This window comes from Varroa jacobsoni, unplaced genomic scaffold (assembly GCF_002532875.2).
Source record: "Varroa jacobsoni isolate VJ856 unplaced genomic scaffold, vjacob_1.0 scaffold_675, whole genome shotgun sequence".
NCBI lineage: Eukaryota > Metazoa > Arthropoda > Arachnida > Mesostigmata > Varroidae > Varroa > Varroa jacobsoni.
Window position 1 is genome coordinate 39,459 of NW_019213577.1, and position 18,846 is coordinate 58,304.

Genomic DNA, 18,846 nt, shown 5'->3' on the forward strand with positions numbered 1-18,846 from the left:
ATACGAACACCGTTGAATAAGTGCGATCCGTCGTTTTATGAAGGATAATATTAATAAAGGCATTACTGAGGGGTGGCGACAATTAACATTCAATTTGCATTAATAGGTTAAAAATTTTCAGGTAAAAAATTTGGTGTTTCTGCGATAAAAAAAAAGTAAATCTCAAAATGGTAGTTACAAAAAAGTGTGGAGCTTTTAGACGTAACAATAGGACCGGTTAAATATTACTCGATAATTATACTTGGTGAAGACGTAACGCTAAGCCCGTTAGCGTTGTCAATGTGGCGATGCTTTGACGATACGGTAGATCATAGAGAAGACATGGGACAAGTTTGTTTCGGCATTGGCGAATGTTTCTAATCGCAAGCATGGCAATGCGCGAGCCTCTTTCAGAAGCTAACACCTTGCAGTATAACATGATATCTGCATTTTGCCTTCCACCGAGGGTATCTAAGGTACGAACTGTAGCTCTAAAGTAATTATAGGGGTATGAGCATTTTTTACATATAGGTTATTCATACAATGGACTCTTTCGACTCATCTAAAAAAATGAAGAGTTCAAAAACAAATGGCAAATATAATGACATAATCTTTTGACAGGTTCTACAACAAAATTTCCTAGGCTGTTCCGTTTTCAAGGTTACAAAGTCAACGTAAATTTTTCCTACGGTCAGGCACCTGAAACTCGTTCCCTTTGGTACTCCATTCAGTTTAAAGCAAGCGCTCTGAGACATTTGTAGCCTTTCATATGCCTAACACAAATTACTATGGTAATGCATATTTCCTTTTCGGTTTCCTGCCTGGTAAAACATATGCTGAGGGTCAGCTGTACTTCATAGCTACGCTATGAGCCACGCTAACGCGTGAATTCGCGCTTATAACCAATTGAAAGATATTCAAACATTTTCGACCATTTAGTATACTTCGAGGTCTAGACGTTTCCTAAATTTTTGCTATGTATAGATCTCTAAAAATTTCTAAAGTCTGAAAAAATGTAAGTTATGTGACCGTGAAGTTGTAATCACCAAATGAACAACTATACATAAGTAGCACTGGTAATCAGCGGGTTTTTTTAAAATCAGCCTCATCTGACGCTTCAAGGTTAATGAACTAAAAAACAGTAACGTTTAGAATGCATATATCGGATGCCACCAGTCAGTTCTCTGTTACTTTGTAGCCCCAAAGCTCACATCGTCGTTTTTTAGATAGATTCAAAAATATTGATAGCCGAAATAGATAACGCCGTATAATTAGGTCTCTGCAACCTTTTACTACTTCGATGTTTCATAACCGACCTAATAAACTAACTTCATGCTCTGATGCAGAACCGCTCAATATTCCTCCCGAAGTTAAATTTATATATTTTTTTAATAATAAATTATACTTTTTTACGACCTGTATCAATTAGCCCAGGAATTTCCGTTGCTATCGCGCTATACAAATGCCGGATGTTGCTCAAATGAATTGCATTTGTACAGTACAAGTGGGTCGACCCATATATATGTATCTATGGTACTAGAAAAAAACCACACATACTCGCTATGGTGAAAAACGGTGGGATTTTTTCTATCTTTCCATGCTGAACAAAGCGTCAACGAGATTAAAAACAGCACTTTTTATTCAAAATGAAAGGTTTACATCATTGCCAGCTTCCTTGTGGCTTTTGAAAAATCCGAGGAAAGTTTCTATAAAATAAATAAGGTGTATATTTAGAGGGGTCAAAAAGCCATTTTTGGTACAGCCAAATTTTTCGCGTAAAAATTAACGACCGTTTGGAAAAGGAAGATATCGATTACCGATTGGGTTGTCCAGATACGCTCCTTTCCTGTATCGGTGTTTTTTTTTTATCCTTTTGGGCCTTTTTGGGGTTTTAGCTTTTCGCAGCTGAGGATGTTTAGGGCTTTCATCAGCCCAGAATTTATTTCCGGAAGAGGTTTTTTGTATGTAGCTTATTTGCGTGACACTTTTATGGGTTAAGCATATCAATGTTTTTTGATGCACGCTCACTGTCTATTTGCGGATTAAAAATAGAGTATTTCGAGAACTGCTAGTTAGTGGTTTAAGTCCCAAACTGAAGATGTGGATATTGGTTACATTTAATCGTCCTGACCGTCACGAAGGACACTTTTGGCACATACAAGACGTTTGAGATGTGTGCTTCCTTTGGCTACAGTCCTATAAACAAACCGTTAGAAAAATTGTAGAGCTAACCGCTGTCCCCCTTATATACATGTTAAAGGAAAAATCAACTATTATTATATAACTACGTGAATAAATACACATCTACGAATATAGGATACGAAGTGCCCGGACCTGCCAGCCATTGCCAAAAGCCAGTCCGCCTCGTTTTGGTAGCAGCGGTCAGGTAGCTAATGGTGATTTGGCCGAAACAGCGAAATAGTTGTTCTAACGGTTCACTGATTGCGAGTCACTCCCGGATGTGTTTGACCAGCCTGGTCTTTCATTTTTGCGGGCCAATGATAACAAATCTATGCAAGTTAGCTTCAGTGAGCCCGATGCCAAAGCGCTCAAACGTGTATTTATATTCGATCCTTTTTTGAAAACGAAACATTGTTATGTGTCCCCACAAATGATGTAGAGCGTTCCTAGGAACTAGATTATGAATCAGTGTTGGATGAGCGAGTGTTACCAACAAATTAGAGACGAACGTGAGTTCTTTACATACCACCCTTATCCTCTCCAACTCAGGCTTGTGCTCAGACAGAAATCAGATATCCCATAGAACTTTTGCTGTACAATTATAGAAAAATCATGGAGTGGCCACCGCGATATACCTCGCTATACTCGTTAATACTTGAATTGCGTTTTTTGCTCCGAAACAATTTATACTATCCCGTGTTCGTCGGGGCGAGACGTTGTAGGGAATAGAGTGCAGACTTCGGTAAAATGTTCCTTTTACCATATCGATTAACTAAACAATCCCCTCCCTTCAATATTGCCTGACAATATTGTCGAAGATCCATTTTTACACTTACGTCTCACAACGTCTGCTTCGCTAGCGCAAATCGCCCCAAGCTTTTCGGAATCGACCTATACCGAGCAAAGAACTGTTCGGAAAGAAGATGACCATTCAGCGTACTGGTGACACTTCATAAACCATGCCCTCACGTATGCGTACCCGTCACCTGAATATCGAATCATGCCGATATATCAAGTAATACTGCAGATATCAAACGCGGCGGTCTTGTCGATCGGCCATTTACCCTACTTTGTAAACCACTCAAACTCTGCAGGACATTTTTTCAGAAGCGTCTTGGCGACCATTAATGAAGACGAGTTCCAGGTGGCAAAAATTTCGGCCACGCTCGTCAGTACGACGCCCATAGCGACTGCCACTCCGGACCACTTTCTTTGGTGAATCAGCACCCCAAAGCCATCTATCTATTCGCTCTACGCTTATGTAGAGTCGGTGGAACGCTATCGAGCCATCGACATATATCTACTCCTCAATGTTTATCTATATACAGGGCGAGGCATATAAATCCAAGCTGTTTCTACAACCGTATCTAAAGGAGGTTTACACATTTATTTCGGGTATTTCAAGGCACGTTCTTTTGCATGTGCTGAACTATTTATTCAATTTAGCCCCGATCCAAAGTGATCACAACTTTAGTTAGAGATTTCAATTCTATTCTGTTCCACCCGTGCAAATGTAGGAACGCTTTTTTCATAAAGGGGCGAGTGAGCGAATCGACGTTACGAAGTCAAGGTCCGTCGAACTCTCCCTCAGTAACGTTCCATACATAAAAATCCACATGACTCGCACCTGAACTGTTCGGCGGCCATTTGCATCCATCCTTGTACATCCTTGTGCTTCCAAGCGGCCAGCCTGGAAACCTTTCCGTGAAAACATATAGTTTTCCTTCAGACATGTCCGCGGCTGCACACTGAGTTGGGAAACATGCATTCTCCTTTATTCAATACCACACTTAGCATATGGTCGAAAATTTGTTTTGATTCACAATAGGCACATCCTCTGGAGTTTCGTTTCCATAATGTCTTCCCGACCTGCTAATTTTTTTCTTGAGAGAATTAAGAAGCTAACGATATGGGTAGGTGTTTTGTTCTGTTGTCCTCAGACAGTATCTGTCTGAGACGCCTATCAACAACAAATTTGTAAATTACCGTCCTGATCGAAAGAGAAGGATCGTCGGAAGCATAGTTTTAGACTGCATCTATTAGCTTCTGCGTCAGTAATTTTTTTCCATATAATGTTAGAACCTGCCTCCTCTGCAACCAACCGCATACGCACTTGCGAAATTGTAGTGGCGATCTGGCTCAACTCAAGAAATTTATAGTTTCAGATCAATCTTTTTCCCGTAAAAACATTACATCATCTCTGTTCAAGTCCCAAAACCGATTCACTGTTTTTCGCCGTAACAACATCCTTGTTTCGTTCTAGAAAAATGGCACACGCCCGGTAAAACGAACAGCCTGCCAAAGTTACGTCCTGAATAAACGGTCTTAAATATACGATATTTAGGACCGTATATTCAGAAATCAATAAGTTGTTTGAATTTTCGCCTTGTCGAATAGTTGTTTGCGACTCACGTTTACTGCGGCAAAAACGGGGGTCTGCCATAACTAGGTAAACTTCCGTAACAATCCAATGCAATTATAGTTTTTTTTTAGTAAGATCGAAAAAATATTCGTAGATAGTTTTGTGATTCGCAAATGTAGTGACGAGAATGCATTAGGTTTTGTGAAATTTAAGTAAACAGGCGGTAAAGGGTTTCGGAACGGATAAGAGAAGAGTCATCATCCTGGAAGGCCTGTGACAGCGATCACGGACGAGAGCGTGGAGGAAGTACGACAACTCGGGCTGCCTAACTCCCAAGTTACCATAAGGGAGCTAGCACAACAAACAGAGATCCGAATTGGCTTAAGTCAGCTCATTTTCACTTACCGTTCAACGGTCAGAAGGTTTACGACAAAGTTTCTGTAGAAACAGCTGAACCTCCAGTAAATATCTACTGGAAAAAAACTGGGCCAGGAAATTTTTTGCCGCTTCAAGAAGAGCAAAATCTGCTTGAACATGGTATTACGGGTAACCAAACGTGGGTCTACGGATACGAGGATACCCAGACGTAACTCCTAGCGTGTCGGTTGAAAAACGGACCCCGACGAGGAACGTCACATGGTCCAGATCGAAAGTCAAGTAGCTCCTCACCGTTTTCTGCTTGCGATGTTCGAATGCGGCATCCTCGACTACGGCGGGCTCTTCCAGTTCCACCAGGGTGGTTTTTGGGGCACTTTTGATTAATAAAAGATAGTTGTTAGGTGAACCGGTATTTCTTAGCTATAATTGTTGTAGAGCAAGAGAGATTTCATTGGCCACTAAAATACACAACTAAAAAGTAAAGCAATAAGCAAAATTTACTATTATTCCGAATACGGTAATATACTTTTCTAGTACTTCGCATAGATGTTCGTTTTAATCTATTTTAGTTCTGACCTGTATGACCACTTTTTATCTTGCAACCTTCAGTGTATCTGATCAGTATTACTTTTATTAAGATTTTTGCCAGACACAGCAAACAGTAGTGCTGCTGTTAATGATCTCAAATAGAGCTCAACTGGGTCTTATTATTCCAATTTATGAAAAAGAAGAAACGAGTTTATTTCTATGAGCCAGCATATATAATAGTAATACGAAAAGGATTAACAAACCCACCTGTGTCTATATTCCATTATGCATGTTTAGCACATTGCGCCAGACCTGACTATAAAAGTCGCAAATTAAGCCATCGTAATGGTGTGTTTAGTCCGTTCTCGGGTGTTTGTGAATCAAGAAACAAAAACGGATATCCAACTACGTAAATGTGGTCATGTGGAAATTCAGAGCCTTTATGGCCTGTATTCCCGTAGCAGTTACTTATTGCGTAGTAAATTGAAAACCCTTGCCAATAACTAGGACAGTGCCATTATAATCGCCACCGCGAAATACTATTTATTTAAAAGGTTACAAATTCCGGTAAGCTTCTCTCCTTCACTGTTTGTCCGCCATTCTTGTTTCGTCCTGGTTTTTCATAGTTGAAGTCAGTCGAGGTCAGCGTCGTGGGCTCCTCAGGGCGGTCTCATCGGATCTCATTGAAGCTAGTGAATCTGCTCCGCGGAGCCCCACAAGGCGGAGCCGAATTGTGACTCCTCCCATACAAACTTGTGGGCTGTTCGATTGGGACGGACTGTCATTTGCAGGAATGACGGGTTTGCGAATGGGTAATCGTGGAGTCTACCGGAGCTCACTCTGAGTATAGAGTGAACACATATAGCAGGAACGGGTGAAGCAGTGAAACGGGATTTAAGTTAGGAGTCTAATGGGACCATGAGCGCGAACCATAATTTAGGCGGGGGATGAATGCGGAAGATTTATCGATGCATTCAAAACACTAAATGGAGCCGTTTATAAAGTGTACTAGGATAAAGGCAATAGCCAACCGTAATCTATTGGTTTATCCGTCCGCCGTTGCGGAACTTGAACTAACTTGACGGTATATATTTGCTTAATAGTAGTCAGTGGGTGGCACGAATGCGTATCGGTGTATTGCGACGCTCGAGAGAATGGCTTTAACATTTTAATGAAATTGGTGTCTGATACCTATTACATTGACACTTTTTATGTTTAAGAATGGACAACCGATTTCAAAAAGTTTGCGTTTCTTTTCCTACAAGGACACTTTCGTTGCGCGTCTACGAAAGTGATAGGGTACTTTTTTTTTCAAGTAACACATTTAACGTTGCAAAAGCCTCTACATAGGTCATCAGGTTAACTCTAGACTTCCATCATATCTGAAAAATCATGAACCTTTCTACTATACCTTCGATTTCATGCATAATAAAAGGCTGTTACTTCAGACTTTTCGTTGTAAGAACCCTGCAAGACGCTCTATAAGTCACCTCGAACACACAATCGTATGCTAAACACAATCGTGCCCAAGTTTGGTGGAACTCTACAGTTTAAAAATTGTATTTTGTTTTAGATTGTTATGGCTGCCGTATGCCTGCCAATAAACATTTTCTGAGAATAACTTAATGTATTCGGATGACGGTCGTACTCCTCCGACATCGCACTTCTGCCAATTCTCATAAATATGCTGATTGACAGAAAAAGTACTGATCCTTTGCTGCAAGTTACAAAACGACTGTTGACTAATTAACCTTTTAATACCTGCGCATTTTCTCGTGCGGTAAGCGACTTGCTGACAATGGGGACGCTATCCAAGTATGGATATGTCGTGCCATAATAAAATAGCTGAATGAATTCTTCTACATATCTACATACCCGAGAGCCTACACTATATGTGTGAGCAGCCACATCTGCCTAAATAAAAGAATAGGCCTGAAATGTGCTTCCACCGAAGGTAAAAAGGTTCATCGACGATGCTCAACGGAAGCATCACTCAAGGGAAGAGATTGGCCGCGATGATTTTTGTTATCTGTAAAGATTATGCGGCTGAATATAAAAGTTGAACCCGGGTACTCCATGGCTTTTGCACTAGTTTCCAGACAGACTCAATGGCCGGAAACGGTGAAGCACTCCAGACCGGGGGGTCGGCCAAGAGAGCTACTACTAAATCATTTAACCTTTGAAGCATCACACATATATGCTAAAGGAAAATCCTCAACATCTTAAGCAAGCTTGAGCTGACCGAATCATGTGCACACGGCAACTCCCTTCTTCTTAAAATTAATGTAAACCGAGAAAAGTAAACCCAGGTGGTCGGTAAAACAAGAGGGTAGCGTGATAAATCCTAGGACATTGTGATGGGACACACTCACCTTCTATAGCCTGCCCCCCTTAGTTTTTCAGTTGACAATTCAAAGAGGCACCATCGATAATTGTTTTCATTCACACTTCGTACAGTTTCCTTATACTATAATATCTGTTGTTGTTATTGATTATAATACACATCCAGTATATGATAGAGTACCCACATAGGATTATTGATCACTCTATATTTTTTCGTATGTGTCAAAGACGGAGATATTTTACAGTAAAGGGGAAGCTGCATTAATCTGTGGCGCATTTGCTAGTAATGTCAGGTTCCAAAAAAGTATTATCAGTTTCGAAGACTTGAAATGACGGTCAATCTTCTGCACGAAAGACAGCGCTGAAAACCCTTTCATTCAGTGGCTTGCTTAAGCTCAGACAAAGTTTAAGCTTATTATTTGCGGAGATTCGCGTTTTTTTTCTAAGGCAAGTATTTTAAAATTGGTTGAGGTTTTTTCTCGTCTATCTCCGAGCATTTTGAAGTATATTCATCACAAAATAGCTGTCTGCATAGAAAGCATGTTTCTACTGGTTAGACCTGTTGATTATTATTTTTATAATTAACGACGACAAAGCTCCTAGAATTTCTATGAAATTCAATCAGATTGTGTAGAATGTGTGTTTATGAAATCGATTAAAGTACCGGAGTCGATTGACACCAACGCAGCTGATTACTTCAGCCTTACGGTGGACTACATCAGCGAACAAAGAAAGATCCCACTCTTTCTCCAGGCGAGCCGGCAAACGGTCGTTGGTTTCCTTTGAATTTTGAACAAAGAGTATATTTAAGCGGAGATTACGATGTCTCGTCTGTTAGACCATTGAGTTCGTGTTGTGATAATGTTGGACCAGTTAGCTTGGAAGAAAATTTAATAGGCTAGCGAGGTAGACACCTGTTAAGCAGCGGCAGGTCGGATACGCATTACGTGCACAGCGGAGATCTGGGTATCAGTGCTTTGAAGTTTCCCGAGAGTACGGTGACCGCTAAGCCTCACAAAACCGTACATACAGCATCCATTGAAACGAACGCAATCAAGCAATAGTGACCCTATGCCTATATGCATACTATTTATTTCTAATGTGAGGTTCTCCTGGATCTTCTTTTGGCCTCTAATCTCCATTTCCATAGATTCGTGCCTTTCGCACAACTACGCACGAGGCTACTCGGTTGTCGCACCGTATTGTTCGTAGTTATTCTTAAACTTAATTCTATTTCAAGATTAACTTAAATATATATATATATATATATATATATAAATTGTCTCATTAGAGAAACGTTTAGAGATCAATATGACTAAAAAAGATCAAGTACCAGAATTTAGCTTATTTTAAAGTTTTCATTCTAAAAGCTAATTATTGAAAATACGCACATATGCAATACAGATCCAGAACAATTTCTGTATTTGTAGAAGTACGCGGCACGTAATGACCGATGGTTCCTTAAAGGGGTGCTTATAAATTTGTACACGCCTTTTTCCTAAAATATCCTATTATTGTTGTTTCTATATAACATCTGTGGAATATAGCTATATTCCTGATGACAAGACTGGTTATACCCTTCTGGTGCGGCCGTTAAGCTAAAAAAAAACTATATATTTCTAATAATATAGAGCACTGCTGCTTATATGGTACAGTGAGTTCTCACTTTAAATAGAATGATGTCCAAGTAGAATAGTAGCAATGATTTAGTAATTTTTCGTACCTCAGTTTCTAATCAGACATGTGCACAAATCTCAAACTAGGAACCTCTTAATGACAAAAAGTACATGATATCTTTAAATTCGTTCGTTTTGGTACAGAAAGCATATTCAACTTAACGTATAGAGCTTGCCTTTATTCGCCGGCTGTCCCAGTAAGCAGCTTGATCTATCGGTAAGCCAGAAAGCGTTGTCTGTTATTTTTGAAATAAACATAAATGGTATAAACCGGTGCATATACAGAAGGGGAAGTAGATGAACTTATAGAAGAAAGATATGCTTCTACGTAACTGAGAGGCAGAAAAATATCGGTCGACTGTTAACAAAAAGGAGACTCATACTGAAAGAATCGAGGACTAACCAATAAAAGGCTTAATTCTATAAAAAAAAAGCATAGTATTAGCTCGCGCCGAGTTACCTTCAGTTAGACTAGCAACCATTATGGAATAAAAAATGCTAGTCTCCACCGATAACGTACTTAAGTGAAAATACTTAAAGAAAAATCCTTGAAGTATATTGCCGTTCTTTTATTTCTTAGTTGTACTTGAATTATTAAAAGATTTACTAGAAGAAAGAATTATTAATATCGTTATGTGTTTGAATAATAAATGTGTTCACGAGCTGCAATGTTATCTGTAATGACATACAAGTTTAGTTGAAATACGTTCGCATGTTGTCCGTTTCTCCGATGATATAACTATAACTCATCATTCACCAGAATAGGATATTCATTTCGCAAAGGCAATTTTCAGCCATCCGCTGTGCTTCTGAATTCTTACCTAGATTGCCTTAGGCCCCTTAGTTTACGGTCGCAGATTTTCATAGACAGAACAGTATTGCACATGCTTCAGATGCGACAAATATCGGTATAACTATGCAAAAGTCTAGAAGTCAACCCCAGCAAGGCGACGTCGGGCGGTTTCGATCAGAAGCTCAGTGGGTCGTCCACATTTGTTATAGTGCTGACGGCAAGCGGTACGATTCCGAGATGTGGATCCAGTGGCTGAAGCGTTCTTGTACGACATCCACGGGGCAGCGGGATCCGAAGGGAGACTGGTCATGAATTGGGTGACGTCTGCAAATTTTGTTCCCGCCAGCTCCGGCTGAACAGCCAGCTCGCAAACTAATCGATGCACACAGCGGTCTGAGTCGTACGTCTGAATATATGTGAAAATGCTACTCAAAGCTTCTACGGTAAGTTGATCGTCAACAGTATAAGCGCTGCGACGTTTGCGGTATATCGGTTCTGGCAATGGCGCTGGGACATATGCAGGTGCCGACGGGGTATAGGCCGGGGGTGCTGGAGTATAGGGGGATGGTAATGGGGTATAAGCCGGGGCAGGACGAGGCGCCATTGTGTGCCGCTGATCGTATAAAGGCTCTTCTGATCCAGATTCTGCTTCGGGTTCGGCATGGTTACGTTTGTGGTCGCGTTGAATTTGCACGGTGATCTTTTTCATTGGAATGCTGATATTATTGAGAAGATTTCTCGACTCACTGAACAGAGTAGTTGTAGGCAGAAGTGTCGCTTTTAAGATGCCCATCTTCGGCCTGGTTTTATAAGCAGCTAGGCCTGCCTTAGCACCAGCCGTCGTTCCAGCCAAAGCTCCCAATTTGAAGGCGGTAAGCTTCACGGGCAGTTGAATCAAGCCCATCTTGGCCTTACCAACGGTAGAAAGTGCAGTTCTTCCTAGTCCATACTTGGCCCTAAGCAGGCCAAACTTTGCAGACGCAATATTCACCGGTGATAGGAGGGGCACTTTGGTAAGCAGCAGCTTAAATTTAAGAAAGCCCATTCCTTTTAGGGCGAGAAGCATCGGAAGCGACAACTTTAGAGGGCCTAGTGCGGCAAATGGCAGCAGCAAACCAGCCGGCAAAATAGTGGTCACTAGCCTAGATACGGCATCGCCAAGTGCCGTGACGCCCTTCACGGCACCTACTATACCAGCAAAATGGGTACTAGCCGTTGTGATCGCCAGCAAACCGAACACCAAATATAGCAAGCGCATCTGAAAAAAAGAAAGAAAATGCTAAGAATTAATAATCAGAAGTCAAAATTGTTATGAGTTGAAAGCCAACCAAATGATAGCGAACCGTATTGCAACTATGTAACGGCTGGTGTAACCATAGCTACCAATCGAAGCGTTGGTACGTTTAATGCAGTGTGCAACAGATTCCACTAAGAAAAGCAACTGAATGACCTGCCTTTGAGACCGCGCTCTGTTCGGCCGCAAGATTCAGAGTGAGATCTCCGTTGGAGTCTGCCATTATTTAAAGGTGAAACTCTCTTTCCTTCTAACGCGGGAAGCACAATTCGTCATGGGTCGTTTCGCCCTCAACCCCAAGCCGTGCATTCCTCGCGCAGTGGCTGGGGTACGTCTACTGTACCGTCAGGATTCGAGGAAACTAGCGCGCTCTCTTGGGGTCGTGCAGATACCGTGGCACAATGGTAGGATCATATCATGTCTGTAAAGACTCCTACGTAGACTTTCAATATCTTAAGTCCCGTTCGAGGACTTGAGGTCACCCGAATGCGGACGAACAGATCAGTTAGTTCCACTCTCGGCGCCATGCTACGGCAGGCCACGGAATCTTTAAAACTTAATCGTTCATCATGGCTTATAGGAAAAAAACGAATCATTTTAAAAGGCATCATACATACAATGGCATGTTAACAACACTGAATAAAGACATGTAGCTTAAGTATTTGACTACTACAATTATATGAGGCTCCGATGTAGTTTGCGTCCGAAAGGATTCGCTTAAGCTAGAGTACGACGGTAGCATACTACCTGGCTTTCACAGCTTTTCTCATATATAGAAGTTAGCTTTCGAGTATGATGACCTATCCACCTACCTGCTACCCACATAACGCGTAACGCTACATAGTATGGTATATTGCGGGACAAATTCGAAAACTGCGACGTGGACTCGCACCGCACGAACCAAAGGGTACGCCATCTCCGTCTGATGATGCAGTTATACCTTAAACAGTGCACAAAATGAACGCAGGACAATTTCTTGTAGATTCACAGGTTGTTTCTTCAAGGCAACAATGTAATTTCTCCGGTTTGTTGTCATAATTCACTTCGGATAGATCAAGCTGTAATTCGTTTACCCAATTGCAACGATGAATTTAAACATTTTAAATAGTAAATGGCATAGCTTCCGTAATCGTTAACTCTGGTGATTTGTAGATCTATAGCGCTCTGGAGCGTTGCCTAATCGTTAGGAGATTATGAATGATGCAGCGAGCCGGCGATCCGAGAGTAGTATGAGATCACGGCGAACCATTAGGCAAGCGTCCTTATTTTTAGACCATGATCATAGTTCAATTAAATATTCAGTTGAGTAGTTAAGTGTTCCAATCCCTGTTGTATAGGACTTCCACCCAATGACCTTCTTGTTCATTCAACTAATGGCCTTCATCACTCTACTGTGCTTTAAGCCGATGTCGATTCTCCCAAGTTTCACGTATGACTTTACAAAAGCCTCATAGCTGCATGGGTCTCCTCCGATCCTAATGTCTGATCTTGCCGCCCTGAAAGCGTCTATTAACGGTTTCGATAATGCACAGAACAGATTCATACAAAATCAGTCATGATAAAATTCAGGTTACAACCATGTGATGATAATGAAGTACAGAACACTGGATATATAAATAGGTAAACTTAACTAACCAAGTTGAAATAGTTTCGCCATGTTTTTTTGATGGCGAGCTGATGGGACGTATAACATATGTTATGAAGCAAATATGAAATATATTTTTTGGTTAATTCGAAAACCTCTAATCTCCTTGTCCAAGTCCTATATATATATATATATATGTATTGAAACAATGAAATTAATCTACACGACTCAAGTTATATTTGGTTATTTGCTGACCTCACTTTGGCTGACAAAGTTACCCCTTTTCCCTTTCCACATAGAAATAAACAAAAGTCTATTTTACACTTTTTTCGCGATTTTTTCTCGGTCAATAGAGTTAAGGCAATAATTGACAAAAATATTCATATGCTAACCTTACTGACGGCTGTATCCATAATCTTGCTTGAACATTCATAAAAAACATGAGTAAATAAAAGAAAAAAGTAACACTAAAAGGTTATTCAAGCGGCTAACGAAGTGCCGCATAGTAACTGCGATCCGATGTAACAGCACTCTGACCTCCAGAGAAATTACATTATTATAAAATTGTATCACTCTGATGAATCCTGTACTGCTGAAATTGCCTTTTACAGTTTTGAATTATTGCTTGAAATTTTTTTACTACAGCAAGTTGGAAAACTTCCGTAAGAGGTTTTTGCGGTCGACCTCAGCGTTATCAGGTACTATTACTAAGACTCACGAAAATCCTTCGCTTAGACCTGTCCTAAGGATATGCGCAGGATACGCGCAGACCACGTATATTTTCAATTCAAAATTATGTGAGGCACAGGAGAAGTTGTGCCGTGCTTAACGGAAAGTCTATGAGAACTATCTAATTTAACTATCGCATAATTAATATGAATCTGTAGGTTGGAAACCAACATTGCAGTAAAATGTCGAAACCACACTGGTTTAAACGTGTGCATCGAAAAACAATATTTATCCATACGTTAGTAGACTCAAATTTCTTCTGAAAAAATCAAGACACACTTTGTACATCTGCCCAATCTATTTAAAGCAAAATTCAATTGTAACATCATCAAAACTGTCGATTAATGCAGCAACAGAGAGAACAAAAACATATATTTCTCAAGAACAGAGCCACAAAGCTTCTGAGCATGAAAAGAGATATAGCGTATGAGAAGGCAGTTTACGAAAAAGTGAAATTTCACATTGCGCTTAACTTCGAAATCGTAGAAACTTAGAAATCGCGTAGTGGGCGGTGGATCTAATTGAAAAATCATATCTAAAGCACGAAATCAACTGGGTCAGTGGTACTCGTAATCTCATATGTCTGGATTCCATTCACGGCTGATGACAATGCTATTCAAATAATTCTATTCAGACGCGCTGAGATAACTGAACCTTCATTCAAAAACGAATTTTACCATTGGCTTTTTGAGGTTGTCTGCATCCGTCTAGTAAACACATTTGATTTAATCTTTCACTTGTATTAGCTCCGATCTCCGTTAATTATTACTGTAGCCTGATTGGAGCCTTTTACCGATGCATCTATAGCTACAATCATTTACTAAACTCGGTGGCCACAGAAACAGCTGCCCCCTTTTAACGATAGGCGGTGAAGCTGTCGTTCCCGTTTGGACTAAACCATCTTTTCGAAGTGATATGCTTATTACAGTGCAAAGTTCAACGTGCCCCTTTCTGACTCTACTGCAGCGCTTGTGATACACCAGATCTATTCGACATGTTTCGACAAGCAAACTCATAAGAGCTGTGACGAACAGACGAAAATCGGGTGTCGGATTGAGCCAACGGGGGCGACCTATGGGAAGCGTTCGTATTGGAAAGCAGCTGTTGAAGAAGCCGCTTCATGTCAGTCTCGTTCCGTTGAAGTACCGCTTCCGAACGGAATGAGAAGTTAATATTGTTTGTTACAGATCGCAGCGAAGTGTCTGCAGAGATTTTTCACTTCGGGCAGGCTTGTAAGCGACTGTACCTCAATGCTTCAAAGCGGGATTAATCGATGACCCGCCGTTCGGTGGTTCGGAGACTTTAGCATTTGCACATGTGACTCACTGACGCGCCAGCGTAGACTAATTGGCTTCGTTTACACGAGGGCAATCACGTTGACCAAGCATGTTGCAGTCGCGTAAACATAGCGGGATTATACTACTGCACAAAGATGGAGTGGGCACCTTCTGCTGGCGTAGTTACCAACGTGCTATCTTCGATAGATAATGAACTCAAGCAATTAGCGTATTAAGTGGAAAAGTAAAAGATGAAAATGGTGCTTGCGATATGCATTATGCATATAGTATTGAACGTAGAAGATTATTCAAAGAACTCAATAGATCCCATAGTGTGTCAAGCCTGTAATATTCAATTGAGTATTTAGCCGCTTTAATTTGTTAACATGCGTTTTCATGAATACGACGTATTGTATATACCGTGTATTAGGCGCGAATTTTTTTCATGTAAGTAACCCTAAGCCAGATACTAACTCATTTCTACGATGAGCGCTGTGTCATCATACATTCGCAAATTGTTTCATTTAGAGTTACTGGTTTGCTATTTAACTTTACAACATGTACATGTTTACAATGAAAAGTACTAACATCTGTTGTTATCGGCTACTAATCACTGTCTCATCATTTGATAAAGTGTGTTTTTTTCCACATCAATTATAAACCTAAATAGTTCTTTCGAATTTTACATCTAGTACTGCTATTAAGCATAGCTCTTTGCAATCATAAACCTGTGTTTAAAATGTATGACTATTTCAGCGACGCTTATTTTCCAGTCGGTAAGCCAGATACTGTTTTTGTTGTCGAAATACGCACTGGACATATATAATTAGTTGTATTATTCGGAGTTCCCTCCAATATTTGTAGAACAAAGTGCAGCTCATATCTTAAACACTGGTACGACACTTAATTATTTTCTATAGATATCTTCAATCGAGCTCGAGGCAAAGGAAATGGCTATCTATAGTAATGTTATTTAAATTTGTTTTACATTTCTATTTGGCATTCATTTAAACTAAAAAAGTATTTTCTTTTTAATATAAAGGCAAATTGTCCGCCCCCTGCGTTGAGATGGGCCTTGTTGCGTAGGATAATTGCCTCATACACGAGAAATATATTCAATATCGTATATATAAATATGTAAATAAAATTAAAGCAAAACTGATCTCCTAGTATAGTTTTGGATTTGAAGTTCATCAAGCGCTAAGCAACTTTGTATGAGTAATCTCTAAAGAGCTTTTCATCTATAAAAATAATAAATGCATGTATCAATCAAAGTTGTTGCATCATTCCGAGCTGAATTGCGGACGATCCATTTAATTTCGGAGAATGAGGTTTTTGGGAGAATGAAGAAGAAAATATTTTTTATAGCAATTTAAATGAAAAAATAATAAGCATATCAGCTTTAACTTCACTCGTATATTCTTTGCTACTTTGTAAGTAAACACAAATAATTAACGGTATCGAATTTTCCATTCATTAGATGTTGCCTGTTTGTTGTTTTAATGTGTACAGTTAAGGAAAAGAAACATTTTTTCTGTAACCACGACAAAACTTGCTCAAAGAGTCTTAAGTTGGTGCCCCGTACGTATCGTAGTTTACTCAATTTATGTAGACAACTCGTTTAAATAGACTAGCCCATAATTTTCATAATTGAATATTGCCGGGGTTCCGGGATTCAGATCACCGAAGGTGTGTGACGCGCGAAAGCCCCAAATTCCAACGAAATTGAATTTGTCACTGCCTGAAAAATTGCTTTTGCCAATATAGTACGATATATACAATGACTAGGCCTTTTAATCTCTCAGATAAGTGATTCCAATTACTGGTCATAGTAGTATGGCTCCTTTGTATCCCTATAGATAAACAGGTACAGCATGTATCACCTTATACAGCTTTGAAACGTCTTTGCTTTAATATTCTACTAAACCTACTGCCTATCGCCGCGTGGGTTTCGCCGCAAAATTCGATTTCCTAACATATTTCTTTCATTCTTAAAATCACTCATGGCTTCATCGCTACCTCACGTTTAAAAACAATGCATGAACAGTGTCTGCAAGCTGAACTTTTATCAGAGATCACATTAAACATATTTGCTAATAAATTTGTAAGAATTTAGCAGTGTACTCAGATATATTTTATAAGTCTCTGTAACTCTTACTAAATTGTAAAAACTTCCATATTATTTTATTTATATTATATATATATATATATATATATAAGCACCTTTAAATGGATACTGTTTATATCTAATATATCGTATATTATATTTGATACAAGATTTATGTGTTACTTAATTAAATAATTACATAAATCTGCACTTGTACATATAACGGAAAGCAGAATAATGCGCTTATTATTTATCCTACTAATGTCATCGGCTATGTCAAACAATATCAGAGACTGGTTAGAGTTACAATTCAATGTTTAGTTTGTGTGCCGGCAATGTGCACGGTAAAATTCTACCCTGTATAATGAGCCTTCCCACTCGATCTGCAATATGTAATAATAAGATTTCATACAAGTAGTTTTGTTAGGCGACAGTAAGCATTTTATTCTTATATATTATTGGGAAGATAATCGATTTTAAAATAATTTTGCCAGTAGGTGCTAGGATCCCGTTATGGCAAGTTTGAATATCCATTGCTATTATTTTCACTTCGTAGCACGCAAGTAAAATCTTTATTTTACTGACTGTTTTGGCATTATCACGATGTTGTCGGTATAATGATGCATTTCTTTCGAAGGCAGTCTCTTTTAATTATAATCGTTGTTCCAACGGTACTTCAGCCTCATATTTTGGCTTTAAAGAAGTGAGATTGGTGGTTTAAGCCCCATACTACGATATATGTTATTGTAACCCAAAGTGCCGTTGACATCATCTAATTTTTTAAAAACTTTATTAGCAGAATGAACGTTTAACACATAAAATATGATTATGAACGATTAATAAATTCTACAGATATTATCTCAGAACCTTCATTCTGATATTATTAGATAGATTACGAGTTACCTTTTTAAGATAATTAGTTAATATGTTTATTTTATAGTAAAAAAGTACCCCATTCACGCACTACTTATCCATATTCAGCATCAATTAGCATGGTTTTCTCAATTCTTTAAAGTATTTTTAATAATGTTTTTTTTCTTATGAAAACCATCCCCAATTGTATCTTATTTATGCGATAATATAAACGGTTTTTACAAGCGAATAGTTATAGGCACGACAAGCCTCAGCCACTTTTCGCGCGCAAAGAAATCGTTGCCGCAACTCAAAACAGGAAAAACGATAATCCAGCCATAAAAATTAAATGAGATTTCTCCGTCCAATCGGCTTTTGGTAAATATACATGTATTGAAAAAGAAAAAATAGGCATTCAGCTATAATCAATAACACGTGTCAAATAGTTCAGCATCGTTGACGACGAGAACGTTTTCTTAACCCCAATAAAAATGCACACACAGTTGGTAAAATGTGTAGAAATCGTTATCGTGTTGTTGTTATCTCTGTGTCGTAGAGCATCTGTTTTGTTTCTATTCTAGTATCGTCTTTTACGGAGACCCTCTCACCAATTTCGGAGTGCTTTTTAACAACTTATCACAGCATATAGAAATTCTGTTATGCTCGTTTACTAACGTTCGCTATATGTCACACCGCTTCTTTTCTATCGTTAATCCCTGTCAAGATGCCTTCAAGTTCGTTTGGTTTTCAAGTAATGCCCTT

General features: G+C 39.3%; 1 protein-coding gene across 7 annotated transcripts; it reads right to left on the minus strand.

Moving 5' to 3' along the window:
- Positions 1-10,001: 10,001 nt before the first annotated feature.
- Positions 10,002-16,442, minus strand: LOC111262573 (uncharacterized). Of its 7 annotated transcripts, none has more exons than XM_022836905.2 (4): positions 14,526-16,442; positions 12,608-13,040; positions 11,695-12,474; positions 10,002-11,498 (listed from the first exon to the last, which is right to left on the minus strand). In XM_022836905.2, exons 3-4 carry the CDS (start codon positions 11,755-11,757, stop codon positions 10,374-10,376), a joined length of 1,188 nt encoding a protein of 395 aa, XP_022692640.1. In that variant the 5' UTR covers positions 11,758-12,474; positions 12,608-13,040; positions 14,526-16,442; the 3' UTR covers positions 10,002-10,373. The 7 variants fall into 7 exon arrangements, with proteins under 7 accessions (XP_022692640.1, XP_022692646.1, XP_086825338.1 ...); XM_022836911.2 differs by having other exon boundaries at positions 11,695-11,955; positions 12,347-13,040; XM_086969212.1 differs by having other exon boundaries at positions 11,695-11,967; positions 12,347-13,040.
- Between the last annotated feature and the right edge of the window lie 2,404 nt (positions 16,443-18,846).

Bases quoted from the DNA above. Each gene is read 5' to 3' on its own strand.
- LOC111262573 (XM_022836908.2), bottom strand. From the start codon at position 11,757: ATGGCAGACTCCAACGGAGATCTCACTCTGAATCTTGCGGCCGAACAG. The intron at 11,499-11,694 runs GCAGGTCATTCA...TCTTTTTTTCAG, and splicing joins AACAGAGCGCGGTCTCAAAG to ATGCGCTTGCTATATTTGGT.